Source organism: Rhipicephalus microplus, chromosome 7 (assembly GCF_043290135.1).
Source record: "Rhipicephalus microplus isolate Deutch F79 chromosome 7, USDA_Rmic, whole genome shotgun sequence".
NCBI lineage: Eukaryota > Metazoa > Arthropoda > Arachnida > Ixodida > Ixodidae > Rhipicephalus > Rhipicephalus microplus.
In genome coordinates this window covers 34,117,646-34,140,292 of record NC_134706.1, presented here as the reverse complement: position 1 = coordinate 34,140,292, position 22,647 = coordinate 34,117,646, and the positions used below count along the sequence as shown (strand labels likewise).

The 22,647-nt window shown below is 45.2% G+C and overlaps 1 protein-coding gene across 1 annotated transcript in view; it reads right to left on the bottom strand.

Moving 5' to 3' along the window:
- Window positions 1-471: 471 nt before the first annotated feature.
- The window catches only part of LOC119186039 (lysosomal alpha-glucosidase), a 32,141-nt gene continuing 9,965 nt past the window's right edge, over window positions 472-22,647 (bottom strand). The window contains exons 7-21 of the mRNA XM_075869958.1: window positions 21,838-22,003; window positions 20,828-20,924; window positions 19,461-19,831; window positions 17,430-17,540; window positions 16,041-16,157; window positions 15,133-15,335; window positions 13,801-13,934; window positions 12,438-12,589; window positions 9,461-9,609; window positions 8,519-8,603; window positions 5,741-5,922; window positions 4,549-4,637; window positions 2,248-2,297; window positions 1,340-1,486; window positions 472-608 (exon numbers count right to left, since the gene is read on the bottom strand). Coding sequence (XP_075726073.1) covers window positions 543-608; window positions 1,340-1,486; window positions 2,248-2,297; window positions 4,549-4,637; window positions 5,741-5,922; window positions 8,519-8,603; window positions 9,461-9,609; window positions 12,438-12,589; window positions 13,801-13,934; window positions 15,133-15,335; window positions 16,041-16,157; window positions 17,430-17,540; window positions 19,461-19,831; window positions 20,828-20,924; window positions 21,838-22,003 — 2,119 coding nt within the window. The 3' untranslated portion in view covers window positions 472-542. The remainder of the gene's footprint in view (window positions 609-1,339; window positions 1,487-2,247; window positions 2,298-4,548; window positions 4,638-5,740; window positions 5,923-8,518; window positions 8,604-9,460; window positions 9,610-12,437; window positions 12,590-13,800; window positions 13,935-15,132; window positions 15,336-16,040; window positions 16,158-17,429; window positions 17,541-19,460; window positions 19,832-20,827; window positions 20,925-21,837; window positions 22,004-22,647) is intronic.

The following is a 22,647-nucleotide window of genomic DNA, read 5'->3' as shown; positions in this document are numbered from 1 at the left end:
CGTTTCGTCGCGAGAATTTCGCGGCGCGCCCTTTTTGAGCGCTCGTTTTGTGACAGCCCTACGTACATCGCCAGCGCATATCAAGAGAGAGACAGGGAAGTTTATTGCAAACTGGTAACAACATCAAGACAGGAAAGAAATATTTAAGCACACCACACCGCCCCGGCAGCCTTCACATCAAGCGTAATGGCACCCCTCGTTCACAGCATGGGTTACGGTCTGTTACATATTTCCTGCCCTGTTCTGGTGCAGATGAGATGTACATGGTCTTCTGTACCTGCACTGTTCGTGCGCTTTTCTCGAACGCTGCAAATGTGTTATGCGAGTTTTGTGCGTCAGCCTGGTCAAGAGTGCCATGACGTCATGATAATTCGTTTTCTCGACTAACTGGATGCTATCCGCGGTAATTTGACATGACCACTACATAGGGACTTTGAGAATGTCTTCCCTACGTCTGAACAGCTTGAAACATTTATTTCACATGGCGGGGGGTCTTCACACAAGTTTATTCAAACCCCGACACTGGCGCTCGAAACGACTCTTCATCGGTTCCACGTTAGAACAAACGGCTTCGTCAGCTGGTAATGTAGGCTTGACACCTTCATGAACTGCAATAGAAAGGAATAAACGAAATTTTCAGTGCTGAAGAATGTATGACTAGTCGATACGTTTACTCGATATTAATGGGGCGTAACATATGATTTTCAACTAATGAGAGTCCAAGCTAAGATTCCTGATAGGGAAAGCTCACGGCGGGAAAATTAGGCCCTGACCGATCGTTAACAAAGATGCTTTGGTCCCGCTGCGGGGTCTTGTTCACAGCGAAATGAAGTTCAAAAAAGACAAGAGGTTCTTCACAATAAATGCACACTCATGCTTACCTCGGGAATATTCGGAGCACGCAGGTCTAGAGCCATTAACATAGAATCAGCAATTATCACAGAGTGCGACGCTAAGTCCATTACTGAAGTGGAGGAATTACAATCTGCCAAGATCTCAATGCCAAGATCCCATGGACAGGCACCAAGGATATGCGCAGAGCTGCCGAAAAGCATGCGAGCGCCCGTAAGTGACGATAAGTGGACGGCGAGCGCTATATGTAGCATCGCGAAGGCTTGCCCATGTTCGGGTGTCATTTGACGCTGATAGTACATGTGTATGTGTGTACAATCTATGGACGTCCAATGAAACGAGAAGAATCTCAAATGCTATAGTTCGGGCCGTCCAGTCATCACGATGGACTGACATCCGGTTTGCCTGCAGTGCGCATCCCGAGGACACGAGTCCATTAAGCTGTGCCCGCCGTAGGCAGCTGCCTCCAAACGCAACGCTCGCCCACCTGTCCAGCCGGGTTGTAGGTGAAGTTGGTCGGCAGCCTGTTGAAGTGCACCTCCCGAGGCTTCTCCGTTACTCCGTACACGGTGACGGCGTTCAGCAGCATGATGCTGTCGTAGCCGCAGTGCACGCACATGCTCACCACCGTGTTCTGCGTGCGACAGAGAACGCAGAATTACTGTTGCAAGCTAACAAGGCATACGAGGGCCCAATTTACGCCGCGTGCTGGCGAAGAGAGTGCATGGAAGCTCTCCTACGTATGAATCTTACAACCCCTTTGACTCCTCTCACTTTAGACTCAGTTATATTAATGTGATACGGTCACGGCAAGGTACTAACATATGTTCATTCAAGAGTGCGAAAGCGAAGGTGATACTTGACATTTCTTAGCCGGTGCTAACGAATGGAGGTTTGGCATGCTCCAATGTGGGAACCCGGACACTCGCCCTTTTTAGGACAAACGTCCGTTGTGTCGGGGTCAGCAAAGAACTGACTGACGTCATTTCCGTCACGGAAATGCACTCACTAAAGGAATGCACGGGCAGGTCAAAACGAAAAATGCAAAGCAAAGTGGTTGACGCGTGCGATCACAGAACTGAATATGCACGAGAACGTACCCGTGTGTCTCTCACGCTTACCCATGCCCATTTTGCGCTAAAAGCTTTATTATTATCATACTAACAAATCCAAAATACGCAGCTAGGCCAGTGAACACTGAAACCCGTCAACTAAAGTGCTCTCCTCGACTCGAACACGCTAACGAGTACGGGTAATTAGCGGAAGGGGAGAGCCTTAGGGTGGCGGACACTTGGAATCTCCGCGAACCCGTCCATGCTTTGCAGGATGAGCGGTGCGCTGACGACAGAGTTTTGCGACACTCTTGAGCGCCTCTATATAGACCGACGCTCTCACCTTGACCGCGACGAACTTGATGAGGCTGTACTCTCCCTTTTCGTATGAACCTGTAATGTAATAAGAAATTGTCTAGCTTTGAATACGTAATTTAGTAAAAGTGTGACACTACTATTTTTATTTATTTAGTAAATAATAAACACGCTGACACATCAACTAATCGCATAGTATTCATGATATCTTTATTTTCTAGAAAAGTAAAGATTCAGGACCCACTGAGATTGTGCTTTGTAATTAATCTATATTGATTGCATCAAGCCAACACTTCTACAACTTCTGTTCAAGTTACTGATTGGCTGACTAACCATGTCGATACGATAAAACAAGCTCCTTTGCTTTGTTCTTCCTGCCGTAAGAAATATGTCAGTTATAAAAAGAGCAGGCACCAGTGTATTATGAAGCATCTTCCACCAGCAAGAGGTGTTTACAGGCTCTTTAAATACAGTAAACACACAACTAGTGCTGCGATTCCGCACAATTGCCGAAGAGGTTCAGATATATCATATTAGGTGAATTAACCACAGTAGTGCATTGGACTAGCAATCTTCAAACTTTATCTTCTCATTGTCAACAGCACAATCACATGCGAATACAGTACGATTCACAAGAGGCTTGCAACAAAATGGCTTTTGTTGCTGCACGCCAGTGTCCCGAATTGGGTTAGGTGTCATGATATGAGCAAACTCGAATATATCCTTCAGCCTTGACATTAGGATTATGAAGGAGCCTGTTTTTTATGTTTGTCAATATCGCCATGCGTTGTTGACAAAGTGATACACAAAACTTCGTATTAAGTCACCGATGCTACAGTTAAAAACTGGTACCAAATTGATAATTGTTTTTTAATAATTAATAAATATTTTATTGGTATGAGGGGTTTCACGTCCCAAAACCACTATAAGTTTATGAGAGACGCAGTAGTGCAGGGCTCCGGAAATTTCGACCACCTGGGGTTCTTCAACGTGCACCCAAGTCTGAGCACACGGGCCGGCAACATTTCCGCCTCCATCGGAAATGCTGCCGCCGCAGCCGGGATTTTATCCCGCGACCTGTGGGTCAGCAGCCGAGTACCTTAGCCACTGGACCATCTCGGGGGGCGTACCAAAATGCGCGATGAATTCAACTCGATGCTTAATTTATATAGAACACTGTTTGTTATTTCATTAGAACAGTTGTAAAGCAAGATCCCTGCGGAATGCAACACATACCTCAGGAGAAAACGTTAGTGCAACAGATCTTGTTTGACACCTCGTCAAAGATACCTTGTACGCAGGTACGTTTTGAGGCGTTCCGACTAAGAAGTTTTGTACTTTGCCTTAGATCCTTTCATAGGCGTTTACTGCCGCCTCATATACACAGATAGCATTGGTTAATGTATAGGGTAATGTATACACCACAACACACCGGTGTGCTCTGGTGTATCCACCAGAACACAAAAGAACACACCAGACACACTCTGGTGGGATTTTCAACTGGGTGGTAAGACTCCTCTCAGTTCGTCTGTCTCTTCCTACATTCTTTGCCCTGGTTCTCATTATCTATAGACACGTACCATTTCCGATTGCGTGTCATAATTCGTGGTAACGGCATTATTCTGTGCGGCGTCATTGCGCAGACTGCGGGAATAGTTCTCTGCAGACTATAGGGGTTCATACCAAGAAGTCGATGTACTGGGCAGGCAGAAGTAAAGAATCGCGAGTCGGGCGAGTTGGTGGATGTCCATCGTAGAATATTTTATAGCACCACGTTTAGCTACGAACAGCAAAGGGACAAAGTGCTGAATTCACAAATGAAATTCATTTGGAAAAGGAAGGAGACATATATAGAAAACATTGGTTCATGAAAACTCTGCGCATGTGCAGAAGCATCATAACACAACATGATTCAAGTCTTGTCTAGCAGGTTTCCTATCAATCAATCAATCAAACAAACAAACAAACAATTTAATTATTTTCAATGAAAAAGAATAAAAATACAAGGAATATTTGGACTCATAGCCACAAGTGGCTAGTGACCTGTCCAATACAATATGTATAGTGGATGTACCGGTCAGCAAAAAAAAAGATAAAAACAAACTAATTATATCGATACAGGCAATACCCACATACATTTTCTCAAATCAAAACAGACATACACACAGGCTTACTTATATTGTCTCAATAAAAACAATATGTGTTCCTTTCTTTTCCAAATAACTTTCAGTTGTGAGGTCAGTGCTGTGTCTAAAAGTTGTGCTGTAAAATATTCTACAATGAGAAGTAAAAAAGAGAGACGGGAAAGCTAAATGAACTGCATGCTTACCGACATACTCCCCGTCGTCCCAGTAGAGCTCGCCCGTCGCCAGTCCGTCCTGGTCTTGAGCCACGAGGAGGTTGAACGGCTTGAGTCGACTGAAAATACGCCTGAATAGGTCAATTAAGGCTGGCTACACAAAAAGACTGGCGTTGTGCTAAACACTCGTCATGGTAGATTTTTTTATTTGTTCTGATATCACGGGTAGATCTGACAAAGCCATAGGTTTTGCAGTATCTGACATGTAGCAGCCATAAGTATATCATCATTGGCATTGTGAAGCTGAGAATTACGTCGAAAAATCCATGTCCTGCTTTTGCACTGCGATGGGTGCGGAAATTGCGCATAATAGTATATTTCGCCTTAGCTGGTTAAAGGTCCACAGCTCGCGAAAAATACAAAGATTTTTACTAATAAGTTCAAAAAAGCCTCGTTGCAGTGACGAGACCATTGCGACGCTTGTTTTACTGCAATGAGTGTTACACTGCTCTTTATTGTAAAGGCTAACCCCAGGTAGTCGAAATTTCCGGAGCCCTCCACTACGGTGTCTCTCATAATCATATGGTAGTTTTGGGACGTTAAACCCCACATATCAATTATTGTCAAGGCTATGCATAGCGCTTGCGACCGAACAACGGTGCTCACTGGCTCCATCAGCAGGAAATCTCACTGCGTAAATTGTACACTTTAGGCACAGTGAGGACACCAAAGCGCTTCAGCGAAGATACAATAAAATATAAGCGAGATAAACAAAGAGGATGAATAGATGACCTGAAAACCCATTGCAAATTTCTGGGTAATTAGTTGAAAGTGGTTGCCAATGTTTGCCAACACAAAGTTTGCGTTTTATCTTTCTAGTCGATCATTCTACTTCCCCATGCTACACGTAAAGTTCCGACTTTTTATGTAATTTAGTTCCATAACATACACCCAGCTGAAGGTCTTTTCTCATTCAAATAAAAAGCATTTCATCGTGCAGTAAGATTCACAAGAGACTTGGAGCAAAATAGGACGAGAAGAGGTAGAGGAAAGGAAAAGACGCAGCTTCTGCAGCCCTGATTGGGGGCACGACTCGTTGCCTGTATGGGAATCGGATGGGGCTATTAAAGACGTGGAGAAGAGAGAAAAGGGTGGCATCCATGACCAAGGACGTGGCGGGTGGCTTTTATAGCCGATTGTACAGCCCATTGTTCCCAAGTACCTGGCGGCAGTGGTCTGCGCCGGTTCCTGCGAGGGCACCACGTGACCACCGCGAATGAGCAGGCAGATGGAGTCGTTGAGTGGCGACATCTGGAAGTCTTCACCGGCGCTGTGGTAGGGCAGGCCCAGCATCACGTCGTACCAGATGCCGCGGGGAAGGTAAGGCTTCACGCTCGTTGAGTTCTGCAAAGCCACAACGAGTTGGGTCAAAGAACTGTGACGTGCAGTGGTCAAGAACCTGTTGATCACAAGTTTCCTTCCAGGCTATAGACCAAGTTTGTATCTTACAAAATTTGTCACTCTTGCTTGAAAGCCAAAGATCGCTACTTGGTTTGGACACGTTGCTGTGTATTCTAGTAACATGCTCAGGTAACATAACATAGGATACTGCAGCACGAGGAATTCCTTGAAGGAACGCATGTCCCAACTCTTCACTAACGGAGCGCGGCGTGATGGTTTGGCCGCCTATGACTTTATCTCCTTGGCAGCTCAACCCTTTGTCACTGTAACGAGAATTCACTGTACGTAAGGAATGCTAGTATTGCCTACTCTGCATAGGCCTCCCATTAATAAACATAACTTCTGTAACCACTGTAATCTGGACCACTGCAATCATTGGTTCCTTGCAGCAGTTCATCCTACATCTACCCGGTGTCAGTGTTCGGCACGGACTACACGTACAACAAAGCTGCCACAGAACTCACTTATTGTGGCAGTCCATTTCTCGCGACGCTGCCAGCAAGTAGCACCATATGCCAGCTTTATTCAACACGAGTGTCCTCTATGCCGGGGTCCATCAGTGACCTGTTTCTGTTGCGTAAATGACAAATAAATACACACGATCAGATTGAAAAAAAAACAGCTCCATCGAACTAACAACCTCTCGATCCACGACAACAGATGCCAGACGTAGTGCCCAATAACACCCTCAGAAGACTTCACATACGCACCTTTTGTATCTCTCACTGTTTCCTTACAGTGCTCTTGATAACTTGAAGTAACAGATCAGGAGTGTGAGCATCCGCAATTAGCTCCTTCAAAACGTCGTTTCAACGCATCCGTCCGATTCGGCACGTTTCCAACAGATGTGCAACTCTTTCGATGCCTCGACACACGGTCAGGTGGCGACCTCAGTTCAAGCGTCGAAAAGAAGCTCAATATGTCGGCCTCGCTTATACCATCCAACTATACTAAAGATAGCTCGGTGACGCATGCCTGCTTCGCCTAGCTGTAACTCCGCGTTCCCAATGACGCCCATCTCGTGCAACAGGTAAGGCACCGCGCACGTTCTTTTCGGGCACAGGTGTCCAATAACAAGCCGCCGGTAGGTGAGCTTGGTATAAGCTCAACATCCAAGCATGCTCTTCTGACTGTCAGGCCGCTGTGCCTTATTCCACGGTCACCGTTAACTACTACATTAAACCTGAGTACCTATGACCAGAAAGGTTTGTTCAATCGTTTATCATCGACATTAGTCATCGGTATACGAGTATCTCCAACCCAGCGTCAATGTGGAACGTTGGTGCACACCCGTTAAACGTAAAGCCCCTATAACTTCGGAAAAGTACAGCGTTCTTTTGATCTGCACCGCTTTCTGCTTTCACCGGCTCGAAAGCAAACTACAAGCTCGTGGCGCGTTACAGAGAGTGCCACTGTCACAAGTGAAAGAGAAAAACGCAACGCGCGGGAGAGGAGGCGGTGAGGGGAAGAGCAGATGGCGGCACTTGAAAAGTACAGAGTTCTTTTCATCTGTGCCGCTTCTTTCTCGCACCGGCTGGAAAGCATATTGTGTGCTCTTGGCGCGTTACAGGGGGCGCAACTGTCGCAAGCGAAAGAAAAAGAAGCAACGCGCTGGAGAGGAGGTGCCGAGAGCGACAGCAAATGGTGGTACTTGAAAAGTACAGCATTCTTTTGATCTGCGCTGCTTCCTTATCTCACCAGCTTGAAAGTAAACTGCTGGCTCGTGGCGCGTTACAGGGGGTGCCACTGTCGCAAGCGAAAGAAAAAAAAAGCAACGCGCCGGAGAGGAGTTGACGAGAGTGAGAGCAGATGGTGATACTCGAAAAGAACAGCGTTCTTTTGATCTGTGCCACTTCCTCCTCTCATCGGCTCGAAAGCATACTGCAAGCTCGTGGCGTGTTACAAGGGGCGCAACTGTCGCAAGCGAAAGGCGAGAGAGAAAGCAGATGGTGGAACTTTTGCGAAGTATAGCGGCTTTCGTTAAACGGCGCTACATGTGTCAAACACCAAGGGACTTTGTGCAAGCTCTTTGATATCTATATGCCTGAAATATTTAACTACTTCAATAGGAACACGTTTTATTTGGCGTTATATTGAGTCCTGTTACGAAGAGATCATCCATGTTTCTGTGTTAAGGTAAACGTTAAACTGAATCGACGTGTATGTGTAACTTTATTAGTCATGCACATATTACGAGCTTACGAGACACGTCACCTGCACTGGAAGGTAAGGGGTAGCCTATGGTCTGACGTGACTTCGGCACTCTTTTTGGAGCAGAGATGTTGGTTTTGTCTCGAAGGACGCACTACTATGTACATAGGGGTGCTAGTCATTTTCGTCCAACGCTTAACTATAGCTTTCGAGGTCATAGATGAACATGTAGCATGAAATGCAGTCTTAAGTACAAAGGTGCCTGCCGCGAAGCTTTCTTTGAGATGAAGTGACGGCAGAGATGCGACTGACTGGGAAGACAAAGTTGATCTCATGTCACATTTGGACACAAAGACCACGCGAAAAATCTTTCATGGATTCCACTAACCGGCTCCAGGATGGGAAGGACCAGGAGGGCGCTGCCCCACAAGAACTGCGTGTCCACGGCATACGTGTTGACATCCTTTGGGAACCTGCGCGCAGCACCGACGTGTGTGGAGATGAAACAGACGCTAATCATCGCACGTAATTCAAATTTATGCAACCTTTCTGAATCAAGCCTTAGAGAGGCCGTGATTTAACGGAGATCTAAGATGAGACACCAAGTTATGATGAACAGCGTCACAACAGCGGCCTAAAGATATGCGCTATCTGAAACTGGCCATAGTGGAGCGAACATTGTACCTCTACTGAATACAGCTAGATAACTCGACCTTGAAAGTTCGCGTATATTTCAGCACTATACCAAATGCACATGATAGTGTGACATGAAAACACCTTTCCGCACAAAGTGACTGTGACACCATCACAACTTCGTCAGAGCGGGCCATTCTGTGAAAATGCCTGCACAGAATCCTGTAAAAGCAACCTAACTGCTTTGTCCTGTTACTGGACGGTGCTTCCAAAAGCTGCGGCAACTACTTTGCAGTTGCAAGTTAAGTTACCAGTATTATGACAAATTTATTGATTGGACTAGAGCACAGGGCCATCGTTGGAACCTGCTTGGCGACGATACGTCATTTGAACAGCTTAAAATATCGTTAAAACAGCCAGTATGTCACAGGAAGATAACGAAATACAATGGTTAAAGTCTGCCTCGAGCTTGCTATTCCTTAAATAACAAGAAAAAAACAATATAAATATCTCTTCTACACCTATCATGTTTGACCAAGAACATTTGTGTCGGGCATCGATGAAGTTTTCTTACAGAGATGTTGACACTTCTCGAGTTCAGCCAAGGAGGCTCTTTTAATCTCAATACCTCGGTATTGTTTGCAGGTTACCGCCAACCTCCACCCCATATGGCCCAAAGGATATGTTTGGCACGCACTCGAAGAACAGAGGTCGGGCAACCGTCTCTCCGAACACGTGGCTGCGGTAGAACAAGGTGTAGAGGTAGGGCAGGAAGCAGTAGCGGATCTTCAGGGTCTTCTTGGCGGTGGCGGCCACGGCCCCTCCCAGAGCTCCGGGATCTTGGTCCTGCCACCGACAGCAGCCCAACCGTTAACCTTTTCGAACAGCCAAAGCTCAGTTTATGCATGGATGTCACAGAAACGAGCGAATGTGATTGGTCGGGGCATGAGTCGACTCACTCGGACTCACTCAAGACTCACCCCCGTATTCACAAACGCTCCTCGAATCGAATTTCGTCCTTCACTTGACTGAGTTGAGCACTGTGCCGCTGCTCGACTGAAATTAACGTTGTACTTCTGAAGAATCGTTGCAGAATCTTACCGATATGCAGTGATTTTGTCTGCCAAGAGACGGTGCTCCCATCGACTTTCTCAAGTGAAGATGAAGCGTTGAGGGAAGCGGCGTTCTAGAATACGGCGGTGAGTTTCAGTCTGAGTGAGTCCTGGTCCCTAACATTTTGATCAGTTTGCGTGTGAATGAATAAGGTGGAAGAAAATATTCGCGAGTGTGAGTCCACATGAGTACGTCTCGGGAAAATTTTGCTGAGTGAGTACGAGTGAACCCAAACCGCTAGATATATTTCAAGAGCAAGTTCGAATGATTTGCACTTTTTTTTCCTGACTTAAGAGTACAAGTTCCTATAGTGGTGCCTAGTTGAGTTTGCCGCTGTATTAATTTATCCGCCACATTGTATGCAACAAATATGGAGAGAAAAAAAAATAGTAGCTCTAATTTGGACGTACGCCTGCGACGAAACCACCGAAAAACCGAACATGATGAGTCTGAGCTGAAACATGTAGTCCCCACGCTTCCGGACGCACTCTTGACTCGGCTAAGTGCAAATTGCATCCTCTATCTCAGGTTACATTTTACCGTGATGCAATGCATCAAATATCTCAGTTTCAAAATGAAGTATAGAAACGTTTTTCGAACAGCTGATGAGGCTTATGGGCTTAAGATATACATGCATGGCTCAACTGACATGCTCCTCCCCCTCAAACGGACGTTCATATTAGTTAATAAAGTATTCGTTAACCAATTTCGTCGCGGATTCTTTGGTAACGTTCAAAAGAAAGTTGCAACGAAGATGGCTAAGTGATGAGCTTGTTAGTAATACATGGCACTATGAATATGGAGAAACTGCGCAACATGGAAATCGAACTAGCAGTGCATTGGGAAAAGATATCTCGCCGAAGTCGAAATGTTCGACAAAGGGACTTGGCTTGTAAACATTTCCGCGACCAAGTTTTTTTTGTTGTTGTTTTTTTGTCAGAGCAACAAGGTCACAAAAACGTTTCCAGTGCTTCAAACTAAATTGAGCAGCTACGACCTGAATCTTACTTATTGCACCCCTGACCTGCAGAAGTATTCGACACAGACCACAAAATATAACATTTCATCAAACGTGTGATGTGTGGCACTCCAGTAAACCTAACTACAATGACACCTTAGAAAGTTCATGTGTACTGCAGCCAAATAAAGCTCTCCTCTTCAAGGTCCGGACATGCTGGCTAATATTTCCAGAATGTCCCTAAATTTTCGCGTGTATGACGTGTTCTAATTCCACATAGCAACGTAAGAGGCTTGCATCGAGAGCTTAGAAGAGAACATCGGAGGTGTACTGAGTAACGGGACGGCTCTAGAGGACTTTCGCGTGATCAGACGCAAACGCATGTCGACAAGCATAAACGTATACGCAGGATGACCCTTTATGGGAGGGTGGAGGCGGGAGAGGGGGGGGGGGGGAAAGTCGATGTAAGGGGTCCCCCACTTAGGAGACACCGGGAAGGTGGCGGCCGCTCGCATTGCATCCCGCTGTTCGCACACCAATGTCTACGAACAAAAACTAAGAATACATTGCCAGTGCTTAACAGCGAAGGCTGCGATGGCAGCGTAGTAGTCCGCCGCTGCCGCAGTTGTTTTCGGTGACAGCTATCGCACGCAATAAAAGAAAAATGTTCAGTACAAAACAGGATTCGTAAGTACCACGACCAATGCGCTGCAATAGAGTAAAATAAAAAAACAGTTACCACACAAAGTGAATTGCGCAACGAGTCGGTGATTTAAAGCTTCTGACGGAAGGGCTCATCCATATCTCTATCAGCCACATCCTGAGCAGTGGACATCATGTCTCGCAGACGCAATTCAGGTACTTCGATTCTCCTCTAAATAATTAATAATGGCATACTGGGTACCTGTCTATTTCACAATATTACTTATCGCAGCAGTCGCTCCAAGATAGTTTACAATGGGCCACGGCTCCAGCTTTCGCTGGGACTGCGCCTGGTGTTTTCAGCTTTACCGTGCTGAGAAATGTGAAAAATGCGACGTAGCTCACATGAAGTCTCCAAGAAGGAATCGCTACATCTCCCTATGAGCAGGGGACCTTCCCGGCGTTCCTTTCAGCATTCTGCTCAAAATAACCTTGTCTCCTCAGCAAACTAGCATCATGGGTGTTCAATTTCTGGAGAGGAAATTGTGCACCGAAATTCAAGCCCGACATCCACAATCTTTACTAGGGCAATATGAGAAGTTACCTTTAGAAAACAAAGTGCTTGCGTCACTCGCCCTACAATATAATAGAGCAAATATTTCTCTGACTACCTCCGCCGTAGCGTTGCTTGTTGCTGTGGGCGATTTCAAAGTAATTTTTTAACCTCCTTGAATAACCTGCATTGCATTTTGCCTCTCTGTTATCTTAGCTGAGCTGTGTATTTTGCCAGCTTCATCAAAACAAAGGAAAACTGAATCAGATCTAATATCGCCACTGCCCAACCTCGTGTATATCGAGCCTTCTACGATGTGGATTGGAACACAGGGTTAACAGCGATATTCTACGGCAAACACTTGTTCAAGAAGTTACGAACGTCTGCCAAGTTAAGTTAAGAACTCACGAGGTTCCCTTTGGCATTGTGGTTCCTTGCGAACGGATAGAAGGCGCCCAGAGCGTGCCAACGGTTGCAAAGCTCGCTGGTCGTGTTGTCCCAGAAGCCGCAGATATCCGAACCGGTCAAGGGAACGCCGAGAATGTTGAACGTCAGCATCGCTGAATGTGCCCCCAGAAAATAAGACAACCTTTATTTTCAAGGTAATTCGCTAAGTACGCACGTTACTCGAGAAGAGCTTATTCAGGTTTAGGTATGCACCCACGTACATAACACAACGAACAACACGGACGTTTACTTCGGTACTCGCGTCATTGCATGCACAACGTACACGTTTTTAATACGAATCACCATTTGTTCTTCTAGCTTTGCGTTGTGCATCCCGTGATTCTATTGGCTTAGCACATCGCACGACCGATCTAAAAGCCCAAGAAGAAAACACCACACACTATGACACCCTTTAGAACGGCTTGAACTTTTTTGCAACTGATAAAATGACACTTCACTTGGCATTCTGTAAGTTAGACTATTTCTCATCGAGCTAAACGAAGACTTCGTAACAAAAACAAGCGTTTCAAGATGTGTCTGAATATTCGTAATGAAGTAACCAGTTGCAACTTGACACTCCATCATTCACGCGCGCATGCACAAATGCGTATGCACTCAAGACTACACCCCGGAAACAGCGCTCAAATTATTTGACCATAATTATTCTATTAAGGAAACTCAGGAGTTAGCTCTAGAGCACTTTCTATTTAGTGTACCAGCGGTATATTACTTCAGTAAAATAGCCTATATGTGCACAACAATGACAGCCTGAAACAAGAACTCCCTTAATCTCAGCCACGAGTCGAAGGACTCTTTACATGCCAAGTGCCGCAAACGTGGAAGTGTCACAAATGCAGTTTGTCTCACGAACGCATACTCACGATTCTGTTTTTGCTAATTATCAACTACTTCGGCACGTGTTATCTATGTGTGACATCTATTCTGGGCCTACGTGCGTGCTCCCCTATCGGCGTGCACATGTGCATTAATACGAAGAAGTTAGACATTTCACAATATAGACCACTTGTACTAGTTCTTGCGTCTCCGTAGGCGTTCGTTTTCTCTTAGTGTGCCTACCAGTGTCTCTCCAACGTTAGAAATACCACCAAAAACACACGAGCACGACAGGACCTCTATTAGATAGACCAATGTGAAGATCTCATCGAGCAAAGACCTGTGGGAACGTGTTCCTTTCATACTATTAGCCTCGTATAAAATTCGCATGGATGCCTTGACGTGCTAACGGCGCGCACTCTAGCGGTAAATATGTGTAAAGTAAGCCAGTATGTGCAGCACTGCTGTATTCCAGTATTTTCTCACGTACATGCAATGGAAGATCGCATGGCATCCCAGTCAGACTCGATGTCACCGCTCCAGTGGCCCGAGTACCGGCCCTGACCCGAAAATGTGGACCGCGAGATTAAGAACGGTCTCCGCAGCAGGATCTGGCGCAAGGAGCTGAAAAATAAACGGGAACGAAATTACTTTCTTCTGCGCCCACCGAAAAAAAAGCAGCGGCAGATGATATGCCTCGTCCAATTTACAAGCTATAATATGCATCAAACGCAAGACGTCATGGACACAACGTCGTCTTCGGTACAATTGGGTCGCATCTACACGGTGTCTCAAGTAATGTTACCTAAGACCTTTAAAAAAGTAAGTTGCGTCGAAAACAATTTCGACCGAACGTGATACCGCTCACGCTCACAATTTTATTTCTCCGTCTACGGTTATTTGCAGTTATATAACTCATCAAACATGTTTAATCACTCAAGTACGTGTTTATAGTCTCAAGTTTCAAAGTACGAAACCTTAGTTCTAGCGCGTTTCTCGTAACCACCTATTGAGCTGTTTTCAGTACGGCGCGCCTCCCGTACATAGCTTTTTGTTCCGCGTCGCAAAGAATGCGGTAGAACTATGAACACTGCTTTCAAGCGTGTATTCGGTACCCATTGAAGTGCGCATTCTCCGCCGAAGCCCCACAGAACCTCCGGCACTTCGCCATGGGACTCGCACGAGACGTGTATCTTTCTCCTTGGGAGTCGTGTTCATCGAATACTCCTCGCACACTTTTCCTGAGGCTTTTACCGCACAATGCGCGGGTCAAGAACAATGTTATCACTCTTTTCCATGATACGAAGCCTCGCGAGGACGGCAAAAAGATATGCCCTTGAAATGCCCATGTAAATGTTAAGGGAAAAAAAGGCAGCCACCCGTTCGTAGCACGAAGCCACAGAGAAATCCGTACGGATTTCTCAGTTGGGATGCATTCGCCCTCGCGCTCTCAAGTGCTATAGCCTTTGGATTAGCTCAATTGGCAGAGCAACCGCCCCAGACCGGGGTTGGTCCCGGGTTTGAACCCCGGACCAGGACGAATTTTTCAGCAACTAATTGGCTTTTTTTCTTTCTGAGAAATCCGCACAGACTTCCTTGTGGCTTCGTGCTACAAACGAGTGGTTCTCCTCTTTCCCTTTCTTAAACATTCCGCCACCTTGCGGTTTTCCGCAGAACTCATTTGCAGTCCATGTAAATGTGATAGTAATAGGTCCCCATTTCCGATGCGACGACAATGACTCAACAAGACCACAAAGACGTACGTCATGACGTGGACAAAAAAGTCTGCAAGTACGCAGTGATTCCAAAGCACTTGGCTCACTCGTATGTGCGCAGCGCCTCCATCAGTCCATACAGGTTGTGCAGGTTGTAGTGGCTGGAAAGGTAGTGGCGACCCGTCATGCACAGCGTCTTGGTGCGAAGCGCCTCGTGTCCCTCCCCGGGTAAGTACGGTGGTTCTTCGAGCGTCGAAGCCGGGCATCCGCGCTCGGAGCCGTTGTACAGGCTTGAAGGCTCGTTCAGGTCCTAGAAACGCATTATATCCGAGCACACCACATGGTGTTCAAAAGCCACGTCCCTGACATGAGGTACAATCTTCTGCGTAAGCCTCTCTAAGTTCCAATGCTCCCTAAGATCAATGTTACGACTGTCTTGCAATGTCAATTAAAGTGGGTGGAAGGATGTACTAACTGTTTCAACGTTTGTAGACAACAAAACTACGCGCCATTTTCACGCAAAGGGCGAGCCAACCAAACCTAATTGAATGCAGTCCAGGCCAACCCGACTCAGTATTTCTGGTGTAGCGTTACATAATCTTTTCTTCGCAATACATTTCCTTCAATTATACCAAATACCTAATTATACCGAATTACCTAATACCTATACCCAATACCTAATTATACCTAATACCTAAATATACCTAATAATTTCATACCTAATACCTATACCCAATACTTCTACCTAACACCTCAATATACCTAGTTATACCTCATATAATAATTTATACTTAATTATACCTAAGTATAAACTAAGTTGATCATACTTTTTCTCAATATGCGTTCAATTACCCAGTAAACCCTCCACATTAGTCGAGGGTCGTTAACACTGAGTATTAAATTAAACTGCTTAGGTTTGCTATAAATTGACCCTTAATCACGTGATGAAGCTCGTTCTTCATAACATTCTCTAAAAAACGTTAAGTTAAAACGGAGAAACGCGTGGAGTCCTTACCAGCCACAGTCCATCGAACGGCACCACTTCGTGGAAGTAGGACAGCATCTTTGTCCAATACTCGCTGCTCGCCGGATGCGTGAAGTCTGGATACACGAGTCGACTCCGATTGCCCACCTGAGCGTTCAACAGATTTTCATTCGTGTTTACAGCATGGTCAGAGAGTGCTTTCATGCGTTTCGGACATTGTACAAGCGTCTTCAAGCACAGCTGCAAAGCGTTTTGTGAGTGTGTGTGTGTGTGTGTGCGTGTCACCACTGACAAGGCAAATGTTTCGCATATATGCACGAGAACTCTCATGTACGATATATTTATTTTATTTATTTTTTATTTATTTGATACTGTCAACCCCGTGCTTAGGGTCATTAATGGGAGGGTGTCACAATCTACATAACGTTCGCACAAAAAAGAAAAATTCAAAAGCACATATAAATACGAGAGGAATAACCAACAATTAAACATTAGAAACAAACAACAGTGACTACACACATAAAAATCAACGAATAAATGCTGATAACAGAATTCAGCATGCATCACTACAAAAAAAAAACCGTCCAAACACTCTGTACACTCTTTATTCAAACACTTTGTATACGAGACTATACTAGCTACGTCAAAATATTACAAGGGCAAACAAAAAGAGACGCAACAATTGCAGGCTTCCCAACTGCATCAGATTTATTGATCGCAAATGAAATAAAATTTTGATTCAGTAAAGCGAGTGGATATGCGCTGAAGGCAAGTGTTCTTATTCAACTTTTTTTTTTGTCCTTCTCGAATAACGCACACTTATTACCGTTCTTTAAATTTGTTGATTGGAAGTCACTCTATTATTGTTCCTCATCGTACTAGTTTCGTACGGTTGATCTTAATATGAAATACCAGATGGCTCAGTGAGAAACTTTGCGAAGCTGCTTAAGCATATTATCGCGCACTTCGAAAGTATATATCTGGTTGGGCCAATGCCCAAGATGCCCAGGAGATTTAACAATGCGGCTGACTGGGCTGGTTAAGTATGCCCAGGAGACACCTCAATATTCATGAACTAAGCCTCGACACTTAAACACGCGGCGTGCTGCTTTACCACTCTGCAACGCCTTCAATGCTGCTCATCCGCAAGGGAAAGCACTACCCATTGTTGCATGATCTCTTCCATCAATGTCAGCTACGAAAGCGCACTGGAGCTGCCCCATAGATTGCTGCTTTATAACGAGGCAAGAAATCAAAATGTTATTGCTAGATCGCATGCAATACATAGTTATCAAACTCCTAAAACATCCAATTAGTATGAAACACCCAAATGTAGAGCGCATATTGAGCTTAGTCACAATATTTAGCTGTAACCACCGCAGGTTAGCGGAGTGTGCTATCACTTGTCTAATGGCTTACCATGCCGTAGTTGTAATCACCGGCTTCCGATCTCACGAACACGGCTGCCTTGTGGCCCTCGTCGAAGGGAAGGTACGAGCCACTTTCCATGTTCGCGTCTATTCCGGGATGCTGGCAGAGAAAGACACGCATTTTCTTCTTTTTATTGCTAATATGCGCAGCTAATTTATCCAATTATCACATGCTCCTATGAAAGGCATTGCGCCACAAAAATGCAGAAATTATGCACTATAAACTAACCTCCTACAAGTTGTGCCCAAACAGTTGTGAGAACGTACACCATGGTGTAAACGTAACGTTAACGCTAACGTTTGTGTCCTCGCAATGACGTCCTTGAGGTATCTTTTCGGTAAAAATTTTTCTTCTGTTTACCTATCACGTTAATGGCCATGCATTATCCGAAGTCACTAAACACAAATACTTGGGACTCATACTCACATCAGACTTAAATTGGAATGAACACATGAATGTATTGAAAGAAATGCAATGAAAAAGCTTGGCTATTTGCGAAGGAGGCTTGTAAATGCCACACCACACATCAAACTTCTCGCGTACAAACTTTCATTAGACCAGTATTAGAATATGGAGCTGCAGTGTGGGATCCCTTTACTGAGTCCAATATTAAAAAATTAGAAATGGTCCAAAAAATCTGTCCGATCTGTTTTTATTTGTTATAATTGGCGTACTTCCCCTTCACTTCTACTAATTAAAGCTGATCTCGAAAAACTACAGGAGAGAAGAAGAAGGGAGAGGCTGATGCTTTTTACCTCATTTTCCACAACAAAATTGGTATCAACAAAACAGTGCACATTAGGCAAATAAGGGAATATGCTGTGCGCTCACATCATTCAAACGAAGTTTTAGATTACGTAAACCGCACAGACATATTCAGGTATTTATTTCTTCCAAGAACTATACCCGTGAATGGAATTGCCTATCACCCGATGCTATACAGTGTCCAACAGTTGATTCATTTCTACATGCTCTCAATAACCAATAACAGTTTTTTGTACAGTCATGCAGCCCAGTGTTACGCAATGCTTCCATTTCTTAGTACGTTTCAGTCAGCAAAGCTATGCCATTGTTGTATTGTATTTCTTTAGTTTTTTGTAAATTAATACATAAGTGTTGAATTGTAACCATTGTCAGTACGCTATGTGATGTGAATTATGTTTTTTTAGTAAACATTTCACTATGCCCATTCCTGCTTAAGACATAGTAAACAGGTCAGCAGTATGTAATAAATAAAAAACGAAGCTTTCTTGCACCTTTATGGAAACACTCGGCAATGAAAGGAATGAGGATGGAAAAGGAAAAGAAAGTCGGGTCAAAACGAACCTATCTACTACGAATTTTTTGATGATGCATGCTCAAGTTCGAGTCATCTTACAAACGCTTCTATTCGTCAATAAAAGGCAACTCGCTTCCTACCGTATGTATAAAAGTGAAACCCTCCCTGATTGATTGATTGATTTATATGTGGGGTTTAACGTCCCAAAACCACCATATGATTATGAGAGACGCCGTAGTGGAAGGCTCCGGAAATTCCGACCACCATGGGTTCGTATGTGTAAAAGTGAAACCCTCCCTGATTGATTGATTGATTTATATGTGGGGTTTAACGTCCCAAAACCACCATATGATTATGAGAGACGCCGTAGTGGAGGGCTCCGGAAATTCTGACCACCAGGGGTTCTTTAACGCGCACCCAAATCTGAGCACACAGGCCTACAACATTTCCGCCTCCATCGGAAATGCAGCCGCCGCAGCCGGGATTCAGCAGCCGAGTACCTTAGCCACTAGACCACCGCGGCGGGGCAGTGAAACCCTCCCTCACGCGCGTTGACCGCCCGATTTGAGCCCACACTGAGTGACACACGTTAAGGTTCTTTAGCTATGAAACATGGTCGTCTTGTAAAAAAATATAGTGCCCGTTAGACTGCACACAATGCCTTATCTCGCTAAATATATCTTCTATCACTCCAAGTGCCTACGAGAAACCCGCCCAGCAACGGGGCTTGAGATACTAACCAGCGTGAGGACAAACTTCATATCTCGCTTGTGCAGGTCCTGAGCAAACTCGGGGAGCCCGGCGAAGCGGACCTTGTCGTATGTGAACGGTCGTAGACCCTCCATGTAGTCAGCGTCTAACCACACGGCCTCGACGGGGATGCCAATTCTTAGGTTGCGGCGTCTCGTCTCCTTGACCTCGTCGATGTTGGCGTAGCCCCAGCGGCTTAGGTGGAAACCCAGTGCCCAGTACGGAGGCATTGCGGGCCGACCCACCAGGGCCGTGTACTGTTGTACAACTTCGGACGGCGTGGGACCCAGAAACACGAACACGTCCAGAATCCCACCGGTCGTGCGGAAAGTGACCGAGGGACTCGGCTTGAGCAGGATGTCTGCGAGACGAAAAGATTGAGAAGTTACTTCCGGCTTGTGCAGTACCCAGCTCGAAAATGCAAACATTCCTGTCCTACAGGGGGCTTATGTCAGCTCAAAAATTAAAACGTTGCTCCAGCATTTTGTTGATGACAGGAATGGAGAAAGACGATGCCGGAAAAGACTCCTTTCATCAGCGTATTGCAGACAGGGCATTGTTTTGTTTGATGAACATTAACAGAAGTTTAAGTCACCCGGCTCTATACGTTCATTCTATTTCTCGATTCGGCTATGAGTTTGCTACCCACCACGATAACAGTTCCAAGGAAATTTGTGAGAGGGGGGACCTCTGCGAGACGCAAACACTGCGTTGTTGTTAAGAGGAGGCCTGTCATTTAGAGTATTCGTCTGAAAAAAACAAAATAAAAATAGGCTTTATATCTCAGCAATTTATATAGAAAGGCTTCTTCCTACTTAAAGCATCACTTTGCAGCGTGTACCCAAAAAGATTACCCAAGGAGCTCGGCTTGAACATGATGTTGACAAAAGGGCGCCGCATCAAGTATAACTTTGAAAATTGGGTTTAGGAGTTCTAGAAAACGGAAAAAGTTATTTTGCTTAGCTCTATGCTTTTTATATCTCTATTTGGTGCACTTAAATGAAATTCAAATCTACCAGCTGCAGAAAATCAATTAAGCAATAAGACCACTCACGCCATTTCATTACATTTGCTTCGAAGAGCAAAAGCAAGCGTACTTAAGCACCGGCTTATACTTTTCAACGTTAGCACTCAGTACCTTCAAACAGCCATGCATGTACCGCAAATGCACACTTATTGTGAAGATCTTCTTACTATAATAACCAATTCATTTATTATTCCACGAATCAATTACCGTGTTATGAAACTCGACCGTTCGACATCGATCGAATGCATTTGTGATAATTCACTTGCAATAAAGTATGTATTCGGCCGATGGTACGATGGCGTCTTCCCGTGCACTCAACATGTGACTTACCCATGGCGTTGCTGTTGAGCAGAAAGATGCCACAGCTCTCACCAGTTTCCTCATGAACCAGCATGAACGGGTGGCTGCTGTACAAGTTCTTGCCCTCCTGCGAACACAAAGAGGTTTTCATTTGCATGCGTAATATTAAATTATATTATTGTGCAGGAGTAACGTCCCAAACCCACGATATTATACGGGAGACGTCATAGTGGAGCGCTCCAGAAATTTCGACCATCTGGGCTTCTTTAACGCGCACCTAAATCTATAAGCACACCGGCCTCAAGCAATTCAGCCTCCATGGAAAATGCGGGTGCCGTGACTGGGATTCAATCCCGCGACCTGCGGGTCGGCAGCCGAATGCCTTGGTCACTTGAACACCATGGCGATCATTTGCATTGATGAAAAAATATAGCAATCGTAGAGAAAAATCTTGCGAAAAGTGGTTAGTCCGATACGGCCCAGTTCATGTTCACTTTGCAACATGACAATGACCAATATAGCAGTGTATTTTTCGCGTCAATGCTAGAGAAGCAAGTCACTGCAGACATCTGCGTTTGACAGTAGGGATGCTGGCAAGAGTGCCAGAACAGCGAGGTGGCACGGCATGGGTTACTCCCTCCCCCCCCCCCCAGTGACACGAACCAAGTACTGAGATTGGGGGAAAATAGTGACACTTGTACAACGACATGCAAAACCTTTCCATTTGATTCAAGTTTGACAGTGTCGGTATGGCGTCATATCTGACGCTTTTGCTCACGTCACTTCACTCTCGAGGATGAGGCGACGACCGGAACTTTTGGTACTGCGCTCCTCAGAATGAGGAAACATACCGCACTGGTATCCACGCTCGATCTCTACTAGTCAGAACTCACGCAACCGTATCACCTTGGCTCAGAGTCACAATAACAATCGCTCCATAACTAATCTCTCAAGCAGTCTGTTGTGCCGTCTCATCATATGGCCTAAACTTCACGGCAGTCAGCGCACTGCGACATAGGCGAAAAACGACAAAATCTCACCATGGGCGACCTCCCGGCGTTGAAAAGGGTGATCTTCTGCCAATCCGTACTTCGCAGCAGCGGTGACTTGATATCTCCGACCCCGTAAACGTAACGTGACGGAATGTAAGTGGACATCTGAAGAAACTGGTCCGCGAACACCAGTGTTGACAGGTTTGTGTGGAATCTGCAGAACCACTTCCGCGTTCACCTCCGGCCTATATTCCTCGCATTCTCTGATACAGAGCAGTTACGACCACTTCGAGGAATTGTACTCAAGCTTGACAAAAACAGTATGCTGACCACTAGAAAGGTTATAGCTACATCCTCTACAACGCACTTCCCAATAAGATTACCCCCGTCCTCATTTCATGTCCCAATGTTCTGCGATCGTTTAGGATGCCGCAAGCCTACCGCGCACTCTCTAGATCCATTTGGCTTACTGCGAGAACGCCTGTACATTGAACAGCAAGTCTTTAAAACTGAATATCTGTAGGTATAAACGAATAATATTAACCGTCTTGTGCTCAAGTTTTTTTTAGAACAAAACGTACACTACCATGTGTATTAGCTTTATACAACGGAACGCTTTGCGGACAAGTTGCCTTTAACGGTAATTTGTGTGATTACGGAACGTTGCACCTAGCGGTGAGAAAGAAGTAGCGTTACCCAGTATCCGAATACGAGATAACAGTATTTGTTACTATAAGTACACGAGGTCATATTTTTCTGACGTCTATCTTGAAGCACACTAAGTCAGGATGTTAAAGAGACGAAGCCTACATCAAGCCTTGTTTTCCAGCTCTTGCCCACAAGCAACGTAGCTTGCCA